Raw genomic sequence first — 22643 nt, forward strand, 5'->3', positions numbered from 1 at the left:
TTGGAAAGTCGTAACTCAATTGCATTTTGGCTAATCACTGTATACTGATTCTACTGATATTCAAAGCGTTTAAATGTGTGCTAGAAAACGGAACATGAATGTTAAAGTTGAGTTGAAAATAGCCAAGGCGTAAATAGTCAGTTCACAAATTACATTGTTTTAAAACGTGAACTTTCCAGATGTTACAAATTCTAAAAAGATTCCAGTGATGCGAGTCGACTTACCTAGCCACGAGAGTTTGCAGGACGGTGAGAGCAATTATCCTCCCATCTCTGCCTGACTTCGATACGAACGCGGATACTTTCGCCATGCGTTTGGCGTCGTGTCGTAATTTCCAGAGCCGATTAGACAGGTCGTAGTTGTCTTTGTCCTGACAACGTTGAATGAAAACTTATCCCGAGAACAAAAGTTGTGCCTTTCAACATTTTAAGATTTGGTGTGTTCATCGCCCACACCAAAGGTACTCCCTTCGTCTTGTCGAATGGACATGCTTTTTTGTTGTTTCACATATTCTCTTACTTAATAAACATTTCAAACTTAGGTGTTTCGTAGCAAAGTAAACTTTATGAGCTCGTTCAGTGGACGACTTACGAGAACAGTTTGCATAATTGTCTCGTATTTCTGAGGGCAACAGAATTTCGCTGCGTATCTCTTCCGCGTGTAAAGCGCGAGGTAGACTGAGATCAGGTTAAAGTGGAATCTATTGTAACTGCGATGAAAGTAAACAATGTCACGAACCAAAAACATTTTGAAATAGAGCCTCTCCGTTTCATCATCGCTGATCAAACCGATGCGGAGGCCCATCTCTGTGGCTTTCGCTCTCGCTTCAGTACTGATGCTGTCCTCTTCCTCTTCGGGGAGTTTCGGTTCGCTCTTGGAGCTGACTGGTTTCGAAGCTGCAACATCTTTGGAAGGACCGGGGATGTCCTCATCTAAGATTAATGATACAAAGTCAAACAGATTGCTTGTAGAGGTGCATCGCTGTTAGTGTTTTATTGATTGTTTGTAACGTTCTCTATAACTTTTATGCTCGGACTGGCAAAGCTTCTTTGAAAGCTTAATTGCAGCAGTTTAGCATTGTAGAGCTTTGAACTGCAGGCCCAGCCATTGAGGTTGGCAAAGTGAAGTTTTGGCAGCAATACAAAATTTATAATTATAAGTTTAACATAGAGGTGTATAATTATTATCTATTGTTTCAAAACGATAACTTTGATGATTGCAGAGTATGTGCACACGCACAGTGTTTACTGTTCAGTGTACGGCACAAAAATAAGAGAAATAGTATTCAAGTCCTTCTCACTTCTAATAAAATAAAAATTGAAATGGAAAGCAACATTACTTGTTCACAAATACTTAATACTGGAAAAAAGAAACATTGAATGCCAGACAATCGCGACATTTGTATTTTACCGGATTTTTCTTTTTCCGATTCTGTGACTTCGGCTTCCTTTTTAGGTTTGTCCATGTCTTCATTGCTTTCTTCGGCCGTCTTTGCTGTGTTTTCCTTCTCAGTAGCTTCGATGAGGTCGACAAGGTATTTGCAAATGGACGACACGCACATGTCCTCCTGTGTGGATGAAGAAGGTGATGTAAAGCAATAAAAGCACTAATCATCATTGTAGTGGTCATGCGCAATCCGCTCCTTACCACGTTCCACTCGTTTACAATGCAATTTGAAAGGAAATCGACATCAACCGTTGTTTATTGGGCATCAACTCGGTCAGCAGTCCGTGTTTTGTCAAATCGATTGTCTATGGCCGTTGAATCAACGCTAAAAATGACCCATTTTCTAACTGGGACAGTGTTTACTCATCACTGTGGCATTCAAATGCTTCGGAAAAGGTATAAATAAAATTGCAAATTGCAAGCAATCGTGCTTTGATTGGCATAAAACTTTCATTTGTAGCTAACATGCGCGGACGAATAAATAGAAAGTACCGGACCCGGTGCTATTCAAAAGTCGACGAGTGAGCTACCTTGTCTTTCGCCGTGATGTCATTTAATATTTCCCCCATGACCATGACAGCATCGTCCTTGCTGGGGTTGATCAGGGACATGTGCAGTGCTCCCGGGTGCTAAAACAGACAAATGATCGATTGCAAAATCGAGAATCTCTCGTAATATACGAATATTAACAAAATGACAGACAGTGTTTACGGAATGCTAGAAACGTGGAAACAAAATTAAAAAAAATGACAATGCATTTCAGTTTTTCAGATAATTATTACGAAAATTTCATCATGTTATGTTAACTCTACGTCGTCAGATGCTAAGTTATGTTAAAAATACAAATTACAAAGCCTACCTTTCCGGATAGATACTCCTTGACTTTTTCTCTTTTCTTCTTCGTCAATTGACTGATATAGAAAAGCAAAACCCACCAATCCCGTTGCGAGACCTCGAACTTAAAAAACGAGTAGCAACACATTGCAGTGTAAATTTGGATCTTAATACAATTGCGTTAATATTATTATTTTAAAAACAACATATCACAAACAAGATACTGTCAAATTATGTTTTTTCTGCAATGTTATAAATCATAGAATACACTGACTTGTCTTGCAAAATATTGTGGGTGTACCCTGTTCGAAAAGTAGCGTAGGAAAAAGCCAGACCGTTGCATATCAGATTGTTGTCTGTACTGTGTGTCAGGCAAAACAGACTTATGTAGGAAAGAACAACACACAGCCCATAAGACTACTTTCTGTCAGGCTACACAAGAACACAGTCTAAAATTTCTTCTGTTGGAATGCGTTAAAAAAGTTTATTTTCACATTGATTTGGCAACTAAGATGAACAAAGTAATGCAAGGACGAAGTAATCGTCGTATCCAGACTCAAATCCGGGGGGAAGCAAGGAAGTCAACCTTCGTGACCTCCTTCAAGCATGTTATTGAATGTTTTGTCAAAGATACAACAGCCTGCTCTTGAATGGTGTCGAACCAGCGCCCTTTCGAATGTCGTACCACGGTTCTATCTCCACACTCGCTTGTGCAACCGATGGTGAAATAGCGAATTTTATCGAAAGAGGTTTTGTTTCAACCAGAAAATCAGTCCTTTTTTACATTGACTCAAGCAATGCAAAGTAAAAAAGAATTTATTGGGTGGCTGGGGGTGAAAGCGCGGGTGTCGCTACAGCTATAGAAGGTCGCATCAAGGGAATTGAAAAAGCGCTTGGAAAAACTTTATCCCACTCACCATATCCTCAATTTGGTCACCGTTCTCCTTTGTGAGCCTGCCAGTTGCCGAATACTCGACGCCGTACAGGTTCTTTACTTTACTTCGCATTCCTGGAAAGTACAATTGGGTAAATACACGCAGCCAAGCGGATCGGTGAGTGAATCCAAAAAGAGTCATCGCACATTAGCTACCGTTTGATTTGAGCAATAAAAACGTGGAAAGCAACTTGATGGAATGTCACAAGTCATGCTTTCCTACTTCGGTTCCGCAGGTTATGGCCCTAAGAACGAAGGGCCACAGGCATGTCTCTCTAGAGCAGTGTACTGTTCATAATCATGAGAGAAATAAAAAGCAATAGTCAGCAATCGACAGCACTCTTTTAAAAGTCTTGTCAAAGATATAAGCTCTTGAGCAGTGTCGAACTGGCGCCCCATTGAACGTCGAACCAGGACTCTCACAACTCGGCTATGTAGCTGACTACTTCATTTTATGTGATTCAAACAACAGTACAGCGTTGTGAACAAGAATCCATGAACACCGTCGGAATGTTGAGCTGGTATTAAATCCAGTATTTGTGGTCTATTTGAAACAATTACTGCATTGTATATTAAGGATTTAGGGAAAGGAGACGCTGTAACATATTACAGCTTATAAGGTCCATGACTATGAGCTGTTTGCTGGTACTATTCTTTTCCCAGTCGACAGCTGATATAGTTTTATAGCATTGTCAAAATCTAGAATGTATTTTTGAAATTCAGAAATTAATTAAATACAATGCGGCAGTGAAACTGAAAAGTGCTAAGATGCGGTTGACTTATTTTGAAATACAACAGGTTGATGTGAAAAGAAATGTGCACATATAAAAGATCACAGATTTTCCGTGTGTTAATTAATCAAAAAATTGCACTAAAATTCAAGCACAGCCAAAAGCATTCGAGAATTGTTTTTATCTTTCTACATTGATAAACATGGAACTTTTCTGAGTTCGAATCTCATTTAATCTTACCGCTCAAGAATGGCCAAAGTTCACTGTCTTCAGGGTGGGAAATAAATTTCGGCACACCTTTCACAACAGCGCCACTCGTGGAGTCATCACCGATCAGTTGTATATTGTGCCAATGCACCCAGTATGTTCGGTTTAAACTGTGCCAAAAGACCTGCGAATTAAAATAAAGAAAATTGAAAAGTGTTGCCAAGTATCAAGCGTAGAAGAGAGTTGCGAAACTATGACTAGTCCAGCAGGTGGACAAACTGTGCAAAGTTGCATCGAATCCTACCGTGCCTCTAGTTTATGCCGAGGCAAGAAACTACGAAGCCTTATCAGGCATACCGACCTGAACAGGAGGATTGGAGTGGTTGTGCTGCCTGTAGACCCCTTCATCTCCCTCGGAGACGTCTTGATACGACTGACAGGCTCGCACTCGAAAGCCAGGCTTAATTTCCGAGCGAATGTACTCGGTGTATTCGCGCTTGGATAAAAACGAATCAGGAAGCCTGAGTGGAAAAGCAACAACTTTGAAACATGAATGAGGATTGAAGGAAATGTGATCAGCAAGCTGAAGCCATCTGAGATGATTTGTCAAGTGGCGAGACTTTGAGATGGAGACACAAGAGAGTGCGGGCGTACTTAACAATTCTGAGGGATTTTGACGCGGTATACCATTTAGCAAGAACCCTTCGTTTACACTGATTTAACGTTTACAAAAGTTAAACCAACATAAAAAAAACTGGGGTGGTTAGCTAGATGGATGTCAATTTCGAAGAAACGTTGCAACAATCGAAGTTTCACTATACTTGTTTTTAAATAATATAAGACAGCTGAGAAGAGAATCTTGCATTCTCGATGAGTTGCCAGTTCACACAAAATATGATCATCACCTGTATGTGGATGAAGTTGGCGCGTCGATCTTTAAAAGGGAAGCGAGAAGAGCAGGATCCACGGTGTTCTCAGTGGAGCTCTGCATGAACAGTGGCTTCCTGGAGGCTTTTGGAGGATTGCGCTCAACGCTCTGTGAATGGTATAAAGTGGAAAATCATGACATCATTGCTGGAAAGGTGGATGGCTTCAGGACATTCCAGGAGTGCTGTTTGTCTTCCAATTTAAGCATTAAGTCACAGCAGAGAAATTGCATAAAAGCATTGCAAGTACAATAGTACATTTGTTGAGAACAGTCACTGAGATAGAGTAAACTAATGACATGAGACTTTCGGTGAAAATGAAATCAACTGTTAAAATAAAAGAAAGCCGTTTCGCGAATGACAACGTTTTTTTTTTATTAATTAAAAATAAAACAACCAATATTTATACGAGATATTAACCATGGTGAAACAGCAATGAAGAAACGAAAGTACAAACACACCACACATATCCGTCGTGTTGAAACACTAGAATTGCAGGACCACTGCTTTGTCGTAGCCACAACTGGCTTAAGGCGCCCAAAGTCAGTTAATACAGCCTAAAAAATCAGTTGAAACTAGTCTTGAAGAGAAACATGATCGAATGGTTCATGTACAAACAGCTGGGAAGCAACTAGCGGAAAATGCGCAAAAAAGACATGAAGATGTTTAAAATAACATCGTTGAACCACCGTCGTGCCCGAATCCAGCAGCACAGTGTTTGTGTGTGGACTTCCCTACGATGTCAAGGTGAAAAGGTAGACAAAGACTCAGTTGTGTGTGGTCGTTATAAACTCAGTTGCACATATAAGGTCAATTCGAAACTCGCAAATCACTATGTTCCTCATTCATTCGGCGTTCAGCTTAAGCCTTTAAACACAGGCTTAGCTGCCTGCTTCATAGACATGATAAACCTGTGAGCTTTTTCCGTATACGAATTTAACAATGAGAGTAAACTGGGTTTAGCTACATTATTACAGATGGCGTAATGAAGAACTTGAATACAGCCGACTAAAAGGAAAGTGCAAGGACTTGCATACCGGACTAAGCCCAGGTGCAAATGGTTCCACACCGAATACTATGGATGAGTCGTTTATAACATACAACAGCAACTCTCTGTTTGTCCAGCACGCTAAAATATACCCTGATATTCAGTGAAATATTTTTTGTTGTTGTTGAACAATAAAAGCTTTTGAGCTTTCAACAGCCGATGATGAGCTATAAAACATACTTTAGATCGGACATTAAAGCGACTAAGGTGGTCACAATAATGACACATCAATGTTTATAACAATTTTTTTTCTACAACTTCTTTGATTCAAAAATAAAACTATAATATACAAAAGTATGTAACAATGTAACCGTTTGGAAGCAACTACAAAGCCGGCCAACAGCAGCTTCTTACTTACGTGGGTGATGCGAGGACTGTCCTTCAAAGAGGCAACAGTCGGTGGGTTTGTTGTGGATGCCTTTGCTGGTGCAGAAGTTAGAAGAACAGTAGTGTCTTTTCTAGGACTTGGATCAGGTTTATCTGCACACATAAATGATAATGAAGATTGAAGAGTTACGCATCGCAGCCCCTACCCTGGTAACGGTTCAGAAAACAGTGCAAGTGCATCACTTCTGTGTGAGTTAATTGAGAAAAAAGTTGGTTTGCCTAAACATAATTATTAGGGCAACCAAAAGTCAATAAAGTCAAATTTTTTCTGCCTTTTTAAAGTTTATAAAACGTCCATAAACTAAACTTCAGGCTGATACGAAGAGAGGTTTCAAAGTTATTAAGTAAAAAAAGGTCAAATTTCATGGTTAGGTCAAAATCTTCTTTTAAGGTAGTTTTTCTTCTCTCTATTGATATTTTATTAAAGCTACAGTACACAGATACTGATTTTTTGTTGCAATTTCTGTTGCTATTCTGACGTAATGATCCATTTGTTGCAATTTCTAAGGTAATAATCTTGTTTCGCCCACTACTGACGAATATTAAGTAGGCTAAGCGTGGAAGGCAGGTAACGTGGTCTTTGTTCTTGGTTAGATGAATGCTCAAACCATTATACATATAGTAATGAGTTTTAGCTTTCATGATGTTCTCAAATTTGTCTTTAGCACTAGCCTATAATTATGCCAAAGGTTAAACAACCAAATTCTTCTAAAGTTTGTAGTACACTGCTTGATTACGCTTCTGAGTTCACCTCAACACCTGAAGGTGAATGACAGAAGACAGGAACTTCAAAGGCGATAATGTGAAACATTACTTGATGTTGAAGTATAATACTACAGAACCCTCTCAGTAATTTCGGGATGTTTAAAGACACTTCATATTTATCTTTTGCAGTTTTTCGAGTGACTTTCATTACCTGTTCGTTAGCTGTGGTGTCGTTGAGTCTTCCACTTTTTCTTTTATTTCATTAGAAAAAGAAGACATCCTTACCTAAGGGTTTGATTTCTAATCTGCTTTGTATTTCGCATTTGGGTTGCAAACGCAGAAAGCTATTGGTCAAAATTTGTAAATTATAAAGTCACAATTTCAAGTTTTTAGGTAAAAAAATTGGTTGCCCTAATAATTAGAAAGTTTTGAAAGCCAAAAATAATTTGCCTTTTTTCAAAAAAAAAAATGTTATTGATCATAGCCGTTCTTTAGATAAGTTTTCTTTGTTGCAATCTTTTCTCTTGGCAAAGGCTACCAGCAAGTGTAGACATTAGACAAGCTTCCTTCCTAGTTTAATGTGCTATACTTCGACGGAGGGCTTGTCTACATGTATTGGTTAGAGCTAGTTGGTTTTCAATGAGTCCCTGTCTGGTGAAGCTAGTTGCATTTGGCCGGGAATTGTAAGTCAGCTCATGTTTGTCCTTCTTTAAGACTAACCGATTCTTTACTATTACGTCAGTGTGTTAGGTGCCTCGCCAACGCACCACTGCACTCTTTCAGATCCAGAAGGTCTAAACAGAGGCCCTGGCTGCAGTTTTTGCTTATAATTAGTCCATATCTTATGAGAAATAGAACAAACTGTCTCGGTTGTGACTATTGGAAAATTGAAGCTTACCCGCGTTTGATCGTTTGTTGTGCCAGTCCATGATGCGGTTGAGCTCAAAGATCAAGTTGGATATCGCCATGGCAACTTCGAATTGTTGTACCGTCTCATTCACCTCAGTAGCTGGGACTAGAACAAAATTAAAAAAATGATAAAGCTTTGATAGAAAGTTTGCTTCGTTGTACCATAGACCTACAAAACAAAGTAACTTCAATGGGTTTTAAGATCTTATTACACAAAGAAATACAACATAATTTATAATAAACTCAAACGTTTTCGACATGCCACATGCAGCTATTACTGTCATGAATAACGTTAAAATACAATGATATCAAGCTATTTGTCTGGTAGAAAAAGTGTTAGTTTACAGTATTCGAAATTCCGCGACAGGATGTGCTGTAGAGATTTACACTCGCGCCAATACAATTATTATAAACAATGTCTGACATCACTAGCAAACGAATCGCACTCAACATAAAGTAGTGAGCGTTAAAACATTGTCTAAACTTCCATTTACATGCAGCTAATTGAGTTTCGCTTTTCCATTTACATGTTGTAACGCCTCACCACACCTACCTAACCACATCCAAGCGAGTATTTGCTGGTTCTGCCCTTTCTCGTCGTTGTTGTTGTTTACGTCCATGAGTGACGTCACGCGCAAGTAGCACTTCATCAACGTGAACAACGCCTTACCGGCAACCTGGTTCAACGCAAAATGACGTTGAATCAATGTAAAAATTACGGATTTTGCTGTCTGGGAAGTGAGGATGACGTCACGAAATTGTATGAGGCGGAGATCCGAGCCGTATCGCAGATAGGAACATCCATCATTTTTACATTGATTTAACGTCTGCAAACGTTGAATCAACGTAAAAATGATAAATTTTGCTGTCTGAAATTCAACAATTGATTGACGTTTCTATCTCTTTAGAAGTAAATAGCCTACGACCTACGTGCTGATCAAATACGATATTGCGGACAGACGCAGATCACAATTTTGAGATCAATGGCACGCTGCATCTAATACTGTAGCATTGCTGTAGCGAAGTTATTGAAGATAAAGATCAACGGCGTCAACAAAGCATGGAGAATCTGACAAGAATCCCATGCAAACGTAGTGATGCTGCTCTAGTGTTATTAATCGCTCTTGTGACACGTTGATATCCACTCAAATTAACTCTTTCTGCAAATATCTTTTTGTAATTACCAGATAAAACCACTAGTCCATTAAAAAGCATCTTTTAAACACTTCATAACGTAAAAATTATATTTTTCCTTCACACAAGCTCCCACACCGACCTGAGGGAGTTGCACGGAGTCAAGAGCGACCGCGTGAGCTTCCTCTCCCGACGCGGTCTCAGCAAACATCTCCATGACCATGGCGCGGTTCTCGAAGTCGGCGTAGTGCTGCTTTTGATCGTTCACGTCATCGTCCGACTTGTCTTGCGTCAGTGAAAGTAGAACGTACGCTCTACTACCTGTTGGTAGTTGAAAATAACAGCCGAATGAGAAAGTTGCTTTCTTACAAATCGGGATAAGGTCGGCTGTAAAAAGTCAGATACTCAACGTCGGATATGTGAGTACTTAATTGGTCATGAAGTTTAAAAATCACGAAAATACGAAAGATAAATTTTTCTATGTTCAAAGACAGTGATGTCTGGACAACTTCACTGTTTTTTTTTAGTAAAAATACAATAAATTGGTACCTGCGTCATGTAAGGCAAGCGCCCTAAGCATACGGCCAGCGGCTCGTCGAGTGTCAACATCCTTAGTCCACAATAGTTCCAGAATGAGATCCAACGCCCCGGTGTCCCTGAACACTCCTGCTAGGGAGCCCAGGCCGGCATATGTGCTGAGAACCTTAAAAAAAGTAGGTCCATGAAATGCTACAACTCTGAGCCCAGGGTTGTTTTCTACAGACAATCTTCTTTGTAAATTCGATATGATTCGAAGAGCAATCAGACATGGAATCGAACAAGAGACCTTTTAAATTGTGAGTCTACAGGGCTGTGTACAAAAGTCTTAAAACAAATGTATTCTTCTCACATGCTTAGCTGTTGTCATGTAATGGTCACATCAGGTAACACAACACAGCACCACTAACTGTCATACCGAAGAAACCTTAACATGCAGCACACAAAAATACAAACTCGCTTTCCTCAAGCAAGAAAACCCTAACCTTGATAGTGTGAGACAGGCTGACCAACGGTTTGATGACGTTTTCCTTCTTCATCCTGTGCATTTGCTTCCTTGCCCTACTGACCAGCTTGATGACATCTTAAAGCAGAGTCATTGCTTATTCAACGTTAAGTAGCAACAACAAAGCAGAGCAAAGCACAGCTTTAGATCTGACCGAAGTTTAAAAATGCAATCCAAGCTTAATCTGTTCATGTGAAGAAGTGAATACAACCATATTTTTCTCGTTTCCTCTAATTCTGAACATATATATGTTATTTCAACATTGTAGCCTTAAAATCACGCTACAACACGATGCAGGTACGATTATAAACTGTTTTAGATCACTTGAAAATGACTGGTCATATAGAAAATCAAGCAAACATGTAAATAAAATCTGTCCACAAATTGTCATTCAAAACGTTTATGTCAATTTCATGTAGAACAATAAACTCAATGTACTGAAGGCTCTACCAGTTCAGGAGTCCACGTCTTTTAGATGCAAACAATTAGGTACCGGTCAAATAGGTGCGCATACTGTGGCGTTAGGATATTTAGTTGCGACGCACTGTGGCGCCCGGTCACTTAGGTGCTATTCCCAGTAGTCTATTTCATTCGGTGCTTGATGGTAATACGGCAGATTATAGCCTTGGCAGGTAGAACAATGCTTTTCACACAAAATGTTATAGGGTAAGTCTTTGTCAACTTGACCAGAAAAAAGGGAAAATGTAACCCATGGTGTCAGATTTTGATGAAACTTAGACACTTTGCAGAGCAAGTCATTCTGAGAAAAATGATACCAATCTCAGCAAAATCGGCTCAGCGGTTTTCGGGATATGGCCATTTGAAAATGAGGTGTTTTCGCGTTCGCTCAAGCATGAAATTAGTGAAAAGTTGGTACAACAAATTTTAAACGTAAATAAAACATACACCATTAATGTTACAAACTTCAAATTTTGTGAGAACTTAAGTTTGGTTGAAGTCAACACATTTACAAACTTTCAGCAATTTTGGTCATGGTTGAATGATTTTGAAGACAAGTTAATATTGTTGTGGAATTGAAATCAATCAACCGTGACGTAACTTCCAAGCACTATACTGAAAAAGGCCTCTCTTCAATTTTTTCAAGTAATACATCATATGAAAGGTCTTAACTTCCCCTATACAGTGAAACAAAGATATCTTTGTGTATTTGAGAAAATCTAGGCGTAGTAAGTCGAAATGTACCATACACACAAAGTGGCTAAATTGATTGTTTTTATAATTGTTCAACAGTGCTTTGCTTCCCTTTTTTCCAATTATGCACAAAATATATACATTAGTAGACATAATAGGTAAGTTGAAAGCTTTGAATATCTTGCTTAGTCAATTAACCATACTATGACTATTGAAAATCAAAGCAAAGATTATTGAAATTCAATGTGTAAAATGTTTCACTTGAAATTGGTTTTTAATGATTGTATAGTTTAATGCTAGAAGGAAATAAAACCAAGAATACTAATAGAGAAGTGGCTTTTTTTACCTGGTCCAAACATGCAATTTAATCAACAAAAAAGGGGATCGTGCTTTGAGAAATTTTAAGAAAAACATAACGATATATCACAAAATTCGTCAGCAAAAGCCAAAGGATAATTATATTAAACTCTCATTGCAGTTTTGACCCATGATAACTTTTGGGCTGCTTTTCAATTTATATTCCCAATTTAAATAATTGGTTAAACTGGATATTAATGTATATCATATATAATATATTCCAAAGCATATGTGTGACAGAAATTAATTATTTATTAGCTGATCTCCAATGAGTTTGAATTTGTTGCTAACATTGCATGGAAAATTGATATTGGTCTCAAGTAGTTGCAAGGGTTGGATTGTCTACAACACACAAAACATGTTCAAAAGGAATCCAACATTCGTCTTTGGTTCTTGGCCAATGAAAAGATGGAGACGGTCCATTAGGGTGCAGAAAATTTACAAAGATGTCACCATTTTCTGTGTCAACTACCAAAGTTACTCCAACATAACCACTTTCCATCATACATGGCTGCTACAAAGTTTCCTTGATTGATGCTTTTGTTGCTGTACTTGGTATCAAAGTTGAAAGTGTAATTATATGTGAGTTCATTGCTTATTCTTTTGATGCCAATTTTAGACTTGTCAACTGGTTCAAAGTAATGAAATCCTCTGGTTCCTTTTATTGTACTTGCTAGCTTGTTGGCAAAGAAAATTTCATTTGTGCCTGCACAAACATGATTTTGGCCTGGAAACATCATGGTCTTTCTTTGCCACAAGTCATGGTAAGTCACCTTGCGATGGCACTGGGGGCACTGTGAAGCATTCAATAGCTATGGAAAGTTTACGAAGACCTCTACATCATCAAATTGGTACTTTAGATGAAATGATAGATCACTGCACTGAAAAGTTGCCTTCAATACATTTCATAAAACTTCTCAAGGAAGATTTGACAAATGAAAGAAAATGTCTGGAAGAAAGGTGGAAGCTAGCAAGGGAAGCAAAGCACTGTTGAACAATTATAAAAACAATCAATTTAGCCACTTTGTGTATATGGTACATTTCGACTTACTACGCCTAGATTTTCTCAAATACACAAAGATATCTTTGTTTCACTGTATAGGGGAAGCCAAGACCTTTCAAATGATGTATTACTCGAAAAAATTGAAGATGGGGCCTTTTTCAGTATAGTGCTTGGAAGTTACGTCACGGTTGATTGATTTCAATTCCACAACAATATTAACTAGTCTTCAAAATCATTCAACCATGACCAAAATTGTTGAAAGTTTGTAAATGTGTTGACTTCAACCAAACTTAAGTTCTCACAAAATTTGAAGTTTGTAACATTAATGGTGTATGTTTTATTTACGTTTAAAATTTGTTGTACCAACTTTTCACTAATTTCATGCTTGAGCGAATGCGAAAACACCTCATTTTCAAATGGCCATATCCCGAAAACTGCTGAACCGATTTTGCTGAGATTGGTATCATTTTTCTCAGAATGACTTGCTCTGCAAAGTGTCTAAGTTTCATCAAAATCTGAGACCATGGGTTACATAGCTTGGTCAAGTTGACAAAGACTTACCCTAATATTGAACAGAAAAATACAGTTTTCTTAACGCGTGTCTGACATTTATTTGTTGTTAGTCCAGGTTTACGTCGGCGAAAGCTTTATCAATGAATTATTCAAGTTTCCGAACATGGCTGAGTTCATTTTCAGTTAAGTCAAATAATAACTACACTAAAGATCAGTAAAAAACATACCGTAGCCTGTATTCATGCGGGTGGTAAGCTTGAGTGACTGAATAGTAACTTAGTTTTCCGTCAAAAACCCAGACTAGGTTTAGTAACGATAACACATAACGGTCAGCCAGTCATGCAAAAAAGCAGAATTGCGAAACAGTAGCAATTAAGCGAAGTCACGCCATTATGTTCGCAGCTTGTAGCCAGGGTACATGCATGTTGCATATGTCCTGTAGAAATGTGTTTATATCAACAGTAGTAGAGCGTCGTCTTACACCTACTCGGAACACGACCTATCCATCCCGAGTAGAAGTAATTGCAAAAGATAGCAGATTAAACAAAGTTCTATCTGGCTGCAACTTGTGGTCAGGATGCATAGCAATGTCCTGTGGAGATGTGCTTATATCAAAAGTAGAGCGTTGTCTCTCATCTCCACACGACCTATCAGTCCCAAGTAGAAGCAATTATTAAAGATAACTGATTGCACAAAGTTGCGCCTTTAAACCGGCAACTTCTACTCCAGAAGTATATGTCCTGTGGAGATCAGGTAGTCCACTGGGGTCTGCTACTATTCGGTGAGTCCGATTCGGTGAGTCTGATTCGGTGAGTTCCTAACCTCTAACCCCTAATCCTAACCCCGAACCCTAAAACGGCAATGATAATTAGGTACGGTACCCAATAATTTAAAAAAAAAATTGAAAAAATCCCCGGTTAAGGGATCGGACTCACCGAATCGGACTCACCGAAACGGGCCATTCCGAGTCCACTGCTCTAATTGTCCTGTATATAAGCCGACATTGGCGCATTAACAAAACAATATTTTTTTTGTTCAATATATCGTTTTGCGTGAAAGCATTGCCCTACCTGCCAAGCTGATATAATCTGCAGACTTTACTGGAATTAGCACCTAAATGACCGGGCACCACAGCGCACCTAAATATGATAACGCCACAGTGTGCGCACCTATTTGACCGGCACCTAAAAGACGTGCTCCCCAGTTCTGGACTCATGCTCATAGTGCAATAGTGCATAGATGTTGTATTATTGTAATAATCTTGACTGAACAAATAGCAGAACATAACATATAATAGCCAACTGACAAACAACTTTTTTGCTACGTTAATTTTTAAGTTGGCAAGTGAACTATATGCTGGAAAATATAACTTTGCCACAAAAATACAATAAAAAATCATACCAAGGCTCATGTCATCCATGTCTTCCGCATCTGAAGGAGCTTCAGTGTCATCTTCTTTTTTGGGATTCTCGTCAATATTGGAGGTTGCCTGTTCACTGCAAGAGTCTGTACTGTACAGATGGGGGCAGCATACCATAAACTAAGTACAAAAACAAATAGTTAAATTAAATGGCTTTTGTTCTAAAAACTTTGTGAAAACCATATTTCGTGATATTTTCAACTTTCATAATTATATAACCTTAATTATGCTATGTTTTAACAAAAAGTCATTGTTTTCTAATCAGAAAAGATGTCTGGCTGCACTTGTGGTTTCATTATTGAAATCATTTCATCATTGAAATGCATGAGCAAAACGGTTGAAAAGCTTGTTCAATTCGATTAAAAACTATTGTTAAAAACAAACGCAGAAACCAAACTCATGTTCAGCAAATATTTTCAAAGCTATGCTGTTCCCATGTCAAGTGCGACACATCGAATCAATATGTTTAATTTGTATTTTGTAGCACTGAACATACAAACAGTAGAGTTCTCATCACAACAGTGTATTTCCTGCATGTTTAACTGAAAGAATTTGTTTAGCATTAACAGAAATACTTAAGGTTTCAAAGTAACTGAACATTTTTATATAATCCTATCTTGATCAATTAAATTCAAGTTTTTCAATATTGCACACAAATATGTACACTTTGCAGCTGCGTATATCTTTCAGGCCTGTAAGCTCCCGGCAACCATGGCCGCCGTAAAGTCATTAAATGGCCTCCAAAACTCGGTCTGCTACTATTCGGAGAAATTCTAATTCGGAAATAGCCTTTTTTGGAGATTTCTAAAATCTCACAGCGGCATCTGTGTATTTGAAGAAAATAGCTGATAATAGTGGTTAATCGAATAAAGTCTCAGCGAAAATGTCTCAACTAAAGCTGCTAGATATCACTATAGCCTATACCCGTAAGATATCAGCTAATTTACATCTACATGGGAAGCAGTGTATTTAATACAACTGAAAAGGTGTTTCAGGACCAATTCGCATTATTTTAACCTGAGTGAACGCAAAAAAAATATATCAATCAACGGATTTTTAAAAACACAATCTTTTTAACCAACTTTTTTATCTTGGCTGGGGGGCTCTAGAATTTGGCCACCAGAAACAAGCTCTGGTAGCTTGGTATGCCATGCTTTTGGTCGCTGAAAAAGTAAAGGAGCTTAGAGGCCTGTCCTTGTTGTATGATATGCACCATTTGAAAGCAAAGCCAATAAAGAAGAAGGTATATAATTATATTGGTATGAGGTACTGCTAATTTAAAATAAACATATATATATTCTATACCTCATGATTGGTCATCCACAAAAACACATCTTTTCCTGCTTTAGATTCATCAGCAAGCATTGTTGATGTAGATGAATCATCAGATACAGACGATGATTTTTTTTCATGCCCACAAAGATGCCATCGCACCTGAAATGTAGATACTGGTAATACTGAGACTGTGTTTACAAGTGTAGTTTGAAAGTATAATGGTGCCAGTTATTGGGCGCTGCGAGGACTGTCCCACGAGCGGTGACGAAAGTTTTTGTGAGTCATCCGAGACCAACACAGCAACAAGAAAATTAGTATTTTTCAGAAGCTTAACAATTGAAGAGTCAAAAGTTGCAAGTTTGGTGGCTACATGATGCTTGCAGGAGGGTTGATGCTTAAAAATTTTGGCAATCCAATGCTAAACAAAAGCATCTGACAGTGTCTTATGGTACCTAATTACCAGAGGTGGGCAGTAGCGCCGCTACTTTTTAGTTGGAGTAGCGGCGCTATTTTTTCCAAAGTAGCGGTAGCGGGAGAGGCGTGACTTTTTTCAGTCGCACTCCCGCTACCCATTACTTTTTAATTTGAAGTGAAAAAATACTCGTTTTTTTGACAACACGGGCGTGGTCAAGCAGCTATATATACAGTGTAATCGGTTTGGTTGCAAAGTTCGGTCTTTTGGGAATCTCGTTTTCTGGTGTGGAGCTGTGATCAAGGTATGAAATCGATAATGTTGATTTTAATCAACATCAACTTCTTTGGCAAATATCTCCGACTCCGTGTGATGAAGCCTATCTGCCAGGCTTTAGACATTCTCCAGGGCGAGTCCAAGGCGTATTACGGAGTCCTGCTTCCAACCATTACAATTAGCACGAAGAAGTTGACGGAGATCAGTGATCTTGTGAGGAGTTGAGAGTGAAAGTCCTTGAAGGCATGAAGGGGGTGAAGAAACAATTTAACAAGTGCTTCAACGACATGAAATGCGTTATGGCATTATGTCTTCACTCTTCATCCCTCCATCAATACGTTGTTGCTACAATTTCTGCACTACGTTTCCACGAATGATGCTGACGCACTGCGAGAAAAAGTCAAGACAGATGTAATTCCATAGTTGAGGGAGACATCAAGCCAGGTTGATACCGAGAAGAGTGACACCAACAGTCCAACACCAGTCACAACTCCGAGGATAAATTTTTTGGTGTGTTGGTGCCATCCCATGAAACATCGGTGCAGAAGAAAAAAGCAATTGTGGATGCCTTTTTTTCGAACAGGAACAAGTCCTTGAGCTTTTCGAATACCGAGTTAAAACATCTGTTCATTAAATACAACATCCCTATTCCTTCCAGTGCTGCGGTGGAGAGACTTTTCTCTGTTGGAAAATATGTGCTTAAGCCAAAGCGGACGGGACTAAGTGACTCTCATTTTGAAATGCTCGTGTTTTTGAAAGATGCGTAACAATAAATTTCCCTTAGAGTGTGTTTTCTATAACGATGTTAAAATGACAGCGTAAACGAATGATAACATTCGTTTTCAAGGTTATTTTTGCGTCACTAGGGATTTGAAGAGTGTTTCCTAGTGTCATTTTATACAAAAGTAGCGGAAGAAGTAGCAGTAGCGCGGGCTACATGGTCCAAGTAGCGGTAGCAAGCAGCGTGCCACTTTTGTAAATTGGTAGCAGGTAGCGATAGCGTGCGCTATTTTGGTTCAAGTAGCAGTAGCACGCTACTTTAAAAAAAGCGGGTGCCCACCTCTGCTAATTACTTGGTTTCTATTTGGACATTTTTATTGAGGCTTTTGTGGTTACCGATGAAGGGAGCAAGTCTTTTAGGCACAGACAGTTAGGCGCAGGTCAAATAGGTGCGCACACTGTGGCATCTAGATATTTAGGTGCAGAGCACTGTGGCGCCCGTTCATTTAGGTGCTATTCCTAGTAAAGTCTGCAGATTGTACCAGCTTGGCAGGTAGGGCAATGCTTTTCACACAAAATGCTGTATTGAAAGGAAAAATAAGTCATGGCTTCCGTGGGTGAAGCTGCTTAAACCGGCGATGCTTTTCACACAAAATGTTATATTGAACAGAAAAATATATTGTATTTTAATGCCCTTGTTCGGCATTTATTTGTTGTTAGTCCAGGTTTGCATCGGCAAAAGCTTTATCAATAAATTATTCAAGTTTCCGAACATGACTGAGTTCACTTTTATTGAGTCAAATAATAACTACACTAAACATCAGTAAAAAATATACCGTGTAGCCTATGTTCAAACAGGTGGTAGGCTTGAGTGAAGAGTAACTTAGTTTTCTGTCAAAACCCTGACTAGGTTTAATAACGAGCAAAGTCGCACCATTATGCTTGCAACTTGTAGCCAGGGCTCATATAGTCAAGTGGGGTAAAAAAAATTTTTTTTCAGAAAGGTTGTCCTAGATTTTTTAGCTTATCAAGTATGACCACTAAAGTTGGTCACAATATGCAGACTATGTATGTCTATCATCCCCCAATGAAATTTTTTAAATCCATTAACTGGTTTGGAAATTATGCCCAAAATACCTGCATTTTTTTTTACCCCAGCTTTGGGGTAAAAAAATTTTTTCATGGGGTAAAAAAAACACCTGTTAGTATAGCAGCTTCTTCTTCTTTATTATTATAATATTGACTTCATATGTTTTGCTATTGATTTCATATGTAATGTAAATGATTCTCCACCAGAGGAAAGAAGCTTTGTGTAACTCATATATCAAGGACTGTGAGAGATGCTGAACCCATACTCGAAACTGACCGGATGGGTCATGATGATGATGTAAACGATTTTGCCCACAATTTTTGTATGCACTTTTTATTAAAATACACATTGTGAAATCGCAAGTCTCATTACTGTAATAAAAACAGCAGCAAGACAAAAAATTGTGTCTAGTATACTTATGCACGCCATCCTGAATTTTATCTGCAGCTCTGGTTTGAACATGCAAGTGGGCGATTAAATTTCGCGGATCGTGAATCCTAAAAAATCAACCAGCAGTTTGTGAATGAACATACAACTAAAAAACAACAGACAGGAAATAAAACAACAGTTTGTGTATGTATGATTGTATGTGTTGTGCTCTATCAATCAATGGATCACTCTGTACTCTCAATCTGCGCTATTGATCGACTAACCCGCAACACTAACCTTAAGCTCGGACCCCCAACTCCAGAAAACATCAATTGATTGTGCATAACACATGCATACATTGGCACTGATGCATCCAGAAGTTTGTTTTTGTATTTTTTGGTGATATACTGCTTGGCAGTTGACATAACACCAATACCAAGCCAAAATATTCCATAAAATGCACTGTTTTTTTTACCCCAAATCAACGAATTTTACTGGGGTAAAAAAAAACACCTCAATAATAATTTACACAAACATTTGGAGGCCCCAGTCTTTGTTGCATCTAGTAGCCTCACAACATAGTACTCACAATATAACATTAAAACATTCATACTACCTATCACTAAAATTTAGCAAAAACCTTTAATAAACTCCTCCGAACCTTTTTTTGCACCCTTCGCTGGCCATATTTACTCTATTTAACATAGCTCTTTTTTGTCAAATCCAATCTTTTTCCTCTACCCCTCAAAGTAATCTCCAAAGACCACTTAAACAGACACTAAAAAAGTTGAGTGAATATCTACTCATTTTAGATGTGAGATGGTAAGTGTTTTTTTTTACCCCAATAACCCCACTATTTTTTTTTACCCCACTTGACTATATGCCCTATAGAAATGTATTCATGTAGTAGAGCGTTGTCTCATACGAACTCGCCACACAACCAATCCATCCCGAGTAGAAGTAATTGCGAAAGATAACAGATTAAGTAAGGTTCCATCTGGCTGCAACCTGTGTTCAGGATGCATCACAAACGTCCTGTGGAGAATGGAGATGTGCTAATATCAAGAGTAGTAGAGCTTTGACTCGCACCTCGTCTCCACATGTGCATTAACAAAGCAACATACTTTTCTGTTCAAACATTTTGTGTGAAAAGCATTGCCCTACCTGCCAAGCTGATACAATCTGCAGACTTTACTATGAATAGCACCTATCCAGACGCCACAGTGTGCACACCTATCTGACCGGCGCCTAACTGTCTGCGCCTAAAAGACGTGGAGTCGTGGACTCCGATGAAGATAGCCCTTTGTAATTTTGAGTTTTTTTTTGCAGATTAAATTAACGTTATAGTATTAAATATCTTTTCAGGTAAGCCCTATAGGCTATATTACCGATTTATTGCTTTTGCATATTTTTCAGGACCTTCTGATGATCCCCCTTTTAAGATGAAACAGGCTGTAGAGGTATTAGAGAGTAGTAACTATGTTTGATGTAATTTGCTCTGCTTGGCTTTTTGCTTAGCATTGAGTATTTTTTGTAGTGTTAACATAATCATGTTCATTGTTCAACAGTATGAACAATGTTCTGTGAATGTTAACAAATGTGAATACCATAAATATGGCTATGTTACTTGGCTATATGTGCTTATTGTACAAGACATACCCTACTCTCTACTGAAGCTCTAGTATTTATGCACACAATATTTAGTTTAAAAATATTTTGTTACCAGACTTTTCACAGTTCCATCAGGTAAATGACGTTGTCTAACTAACTCTTGAGCTTCAAGTGTCTCCTTGACATTGAGAGAAATTTTCCACCTTGTGTCTTTTCCCATTGTTTGATCATATATACAATCTATATTGAAATCAGTGGAATAAAATACAGACCACCTTAACTTAACATTTTGTTTAAGCTTAGAAACTGTATTGACAAAAATATACCATCAATTCCATACTAGCAAGATTTTTTAAGTTGTAAATTAAGAAAATGAAATCTGTGCTTTCATTTAGGGTCTAAATGGGGCGCCCACCTTGCTGTGAAACGAGGGTGGGCAAAATATGTTTCGCCCACCCTGTTTTCATGACACTTATGAAGTGTTCGTTACAATTATTTTCGTTTTTGTTAAACGCTGAATTATCCAACCAACTGCAGCGCAACTTCTTGTTTTACGCAATGTCTCTCGCTAGGTAGCTGACAGAACAAAGCAATTCCGCATCCGCAACAACCCTGCATTGAAAAAAGGCGGTACTCAATGCATTGTTGTTGCTGCGGCAACTGCCACACGCTGGCAATTCTATTTTCTCCGAATGGTCTCACTTTCGTTACGTCACAATCAAACTTCAGTTCCGGGTCAGCGTAAGGGAATATGGATATGACATCATAATGAACATGGCAATATAATAACCGATACAAACTAAAGACATACTGAAACAATCGCTTTTTACAAATCTTTCCTCACAAACATGTTGCTGGGTATAAATTGGGGCACCGCGCAATGTTGTCATTTCGTTATTGAAAAGTTAAACATGAAGCAAAGTCAAACATCTATTTGCGCATTCTTAAAACCAGCTTCCAAAAGGCGTCGAGATGATAACGCTGAAGAAGCCACGTCCAGCACGAATGAACGTAGAGATGACATTGATGAAAAAAGTAGTGCTTCAAGGATGTGGACAGTGGTGAAGTGAATGTCTCGGGCAATGCTCCGGTAGTTGCAGAAGCAGCGTGAGCCATGGATCTCTACCTGCTCCATTTGACGTTAGCATGCTGCCGGATTAGCTTCCGGCTCAGGAAGGTTCAGTCAGCAGTCACCTGTCCGAACATTTTGCGGCAAATCCGAAGGCGCCACTTTAAAGATAACAATTTATGATTCACGCGCTTTTTAGGTCGCAAAGGAAAATATAAAAAAGTTTGTTTAGTTTAGCAGCGCTTATAAGATCCCAAAAAAGCAAACATCAAACCTATTAAGGCCTAATTGCTGCAGCGACGCTAAACACAGTCTTTGTGAGAAAGACTAACCATTGCGAATTTGCGAACATACACATTCAATGAAATCTGTTTGAAAACTCTCGCCCACCCAGAATTCCTTTCATCTAAGAAAAAATCGACGTCTATGTATACATACAGATTTACTTGTACACAACAATGTAAGATGGTTAAGTACGGGAAAAGTATTGGAGAGATTTTGGTAGATTAGGGAAAAGTTATCGGGTTTTCTCAAAGGTCAAAACAATGTGAAGGCAGTGGCATTTTTAAGAGATGATGAAAAAATGGAGATTGTTGGGTTTTTGACTGACATGATGTCACACCTCAACGACTTGAATTTAAAACTGCAAGGAGAAAAACACAGTATTTTTGATTTGATCACAGCAATTCGTGCATTTCAGAAAAAAATTAGAAAGTTTCAAACATGATATTCAGAGCCAACTTGTCTATTTTATGAGACTTTTGGAACAGAGCAAAGGTAATAATGATTCTGGTACAGGCCTCGAAACAATTTTTCTTTTCCGGCAGCCAAATGTGTCCGACTGAAGCAAGCTGTTCGGTGGCCAATCACATGCACATGGCGGCCATCAGAACTTCGACACGCGTCAACATGCAGTCTTCAAAATTAGCACATTTTTACTTCGGCAGAAACGTTGTCGAGGCCAAACGACAAAAGTTGAAATTGGCTCAGCAATTGCTGTGAAAGTTTATTATGAAATAATTCTACCAAAACAAGTAAAACGAGAAGCGAAAAATATACTAGAGTACCGTCAA

At 38.5% G+C, this 22643-nt stretch overlaps 1 protein-coding gene across 1 annotated transcript in view; it reads right to left on the bottom strand.

The window, feature by feature from the left end:
- LOC145773820 (cullin-9-like) overlaps positions 1-20721 on the bottom strand; it is a 40556-nt gene extending 19835 nt beyond the window's left edge. Inside the window, exons 1-18 of the mRNA XM_082584947.1 lie at positions 20614-20721; positions 16054-16182; positions 14730-14868; positions 10284-10381; positions 9811-9964; positions 9404-9582; positions 8672-8804; positions 8117-8233; positions 6485-6606; positions 5058-5188; positions 4514-4673; positions 4186-4336; positions 3198-3289; positions 2306-2404; positions 1977-2075; positions 1411-1567; positions 739-932; positions 225-370 (exon numbers count right to left, since the gene is read on the bottom strand). Coding sequence (XP_082441073.1) covers positions 225-370; positions 739-932; positions 1411-1567; positions 1977-2075; positions 2306-2404; positions 3198-3289; positions 4186-4336; positions 4514-4673; positions 5058-5188; positions 6485-6606; positions 8117-8233; positions 8672-8804; positions 9404-9582; positions 9811-9964; positions 10284-10381; positions 14730-14868; positions 16054-16182; positions 20614-20721 — 2408 coding nt within the window. The remainder of the gene's footprint in view (positions 1-224; positions 371-738; positions 933-1410; positions 1568-1976; positions 2076-2305; positions 2405-3197; positions 3290-4185; positions 4337-4513; positions 4674-5057; positions 5189-6484; positions 6607-8116; positions 8234-8671; positions 8805-9403; positions 9583-9810; positions 9965-10283; positions 10382-14729; positions 14869-16053; positions 16183-20613) is intronic.
- Between the last annotated feature and the right edge of the window lie 1922 nt (positions 20722-22643).

The sequence above is a fragment of the Aplidium turbinatum genome, chromosome 7 (genome assembly GCF_918807975.1).
Source record: "Aplidium turbinatum chromosome 7, kaAplTurb1.1, whole genome shotgun sequence".
Classification (NCBI taxonomy): Eukaryota; Metazoa; Chordata; class Ascidiacea; order Aplousobranchia; family Polyclinidae; genus Aplidium; species Aplidium turbinatum.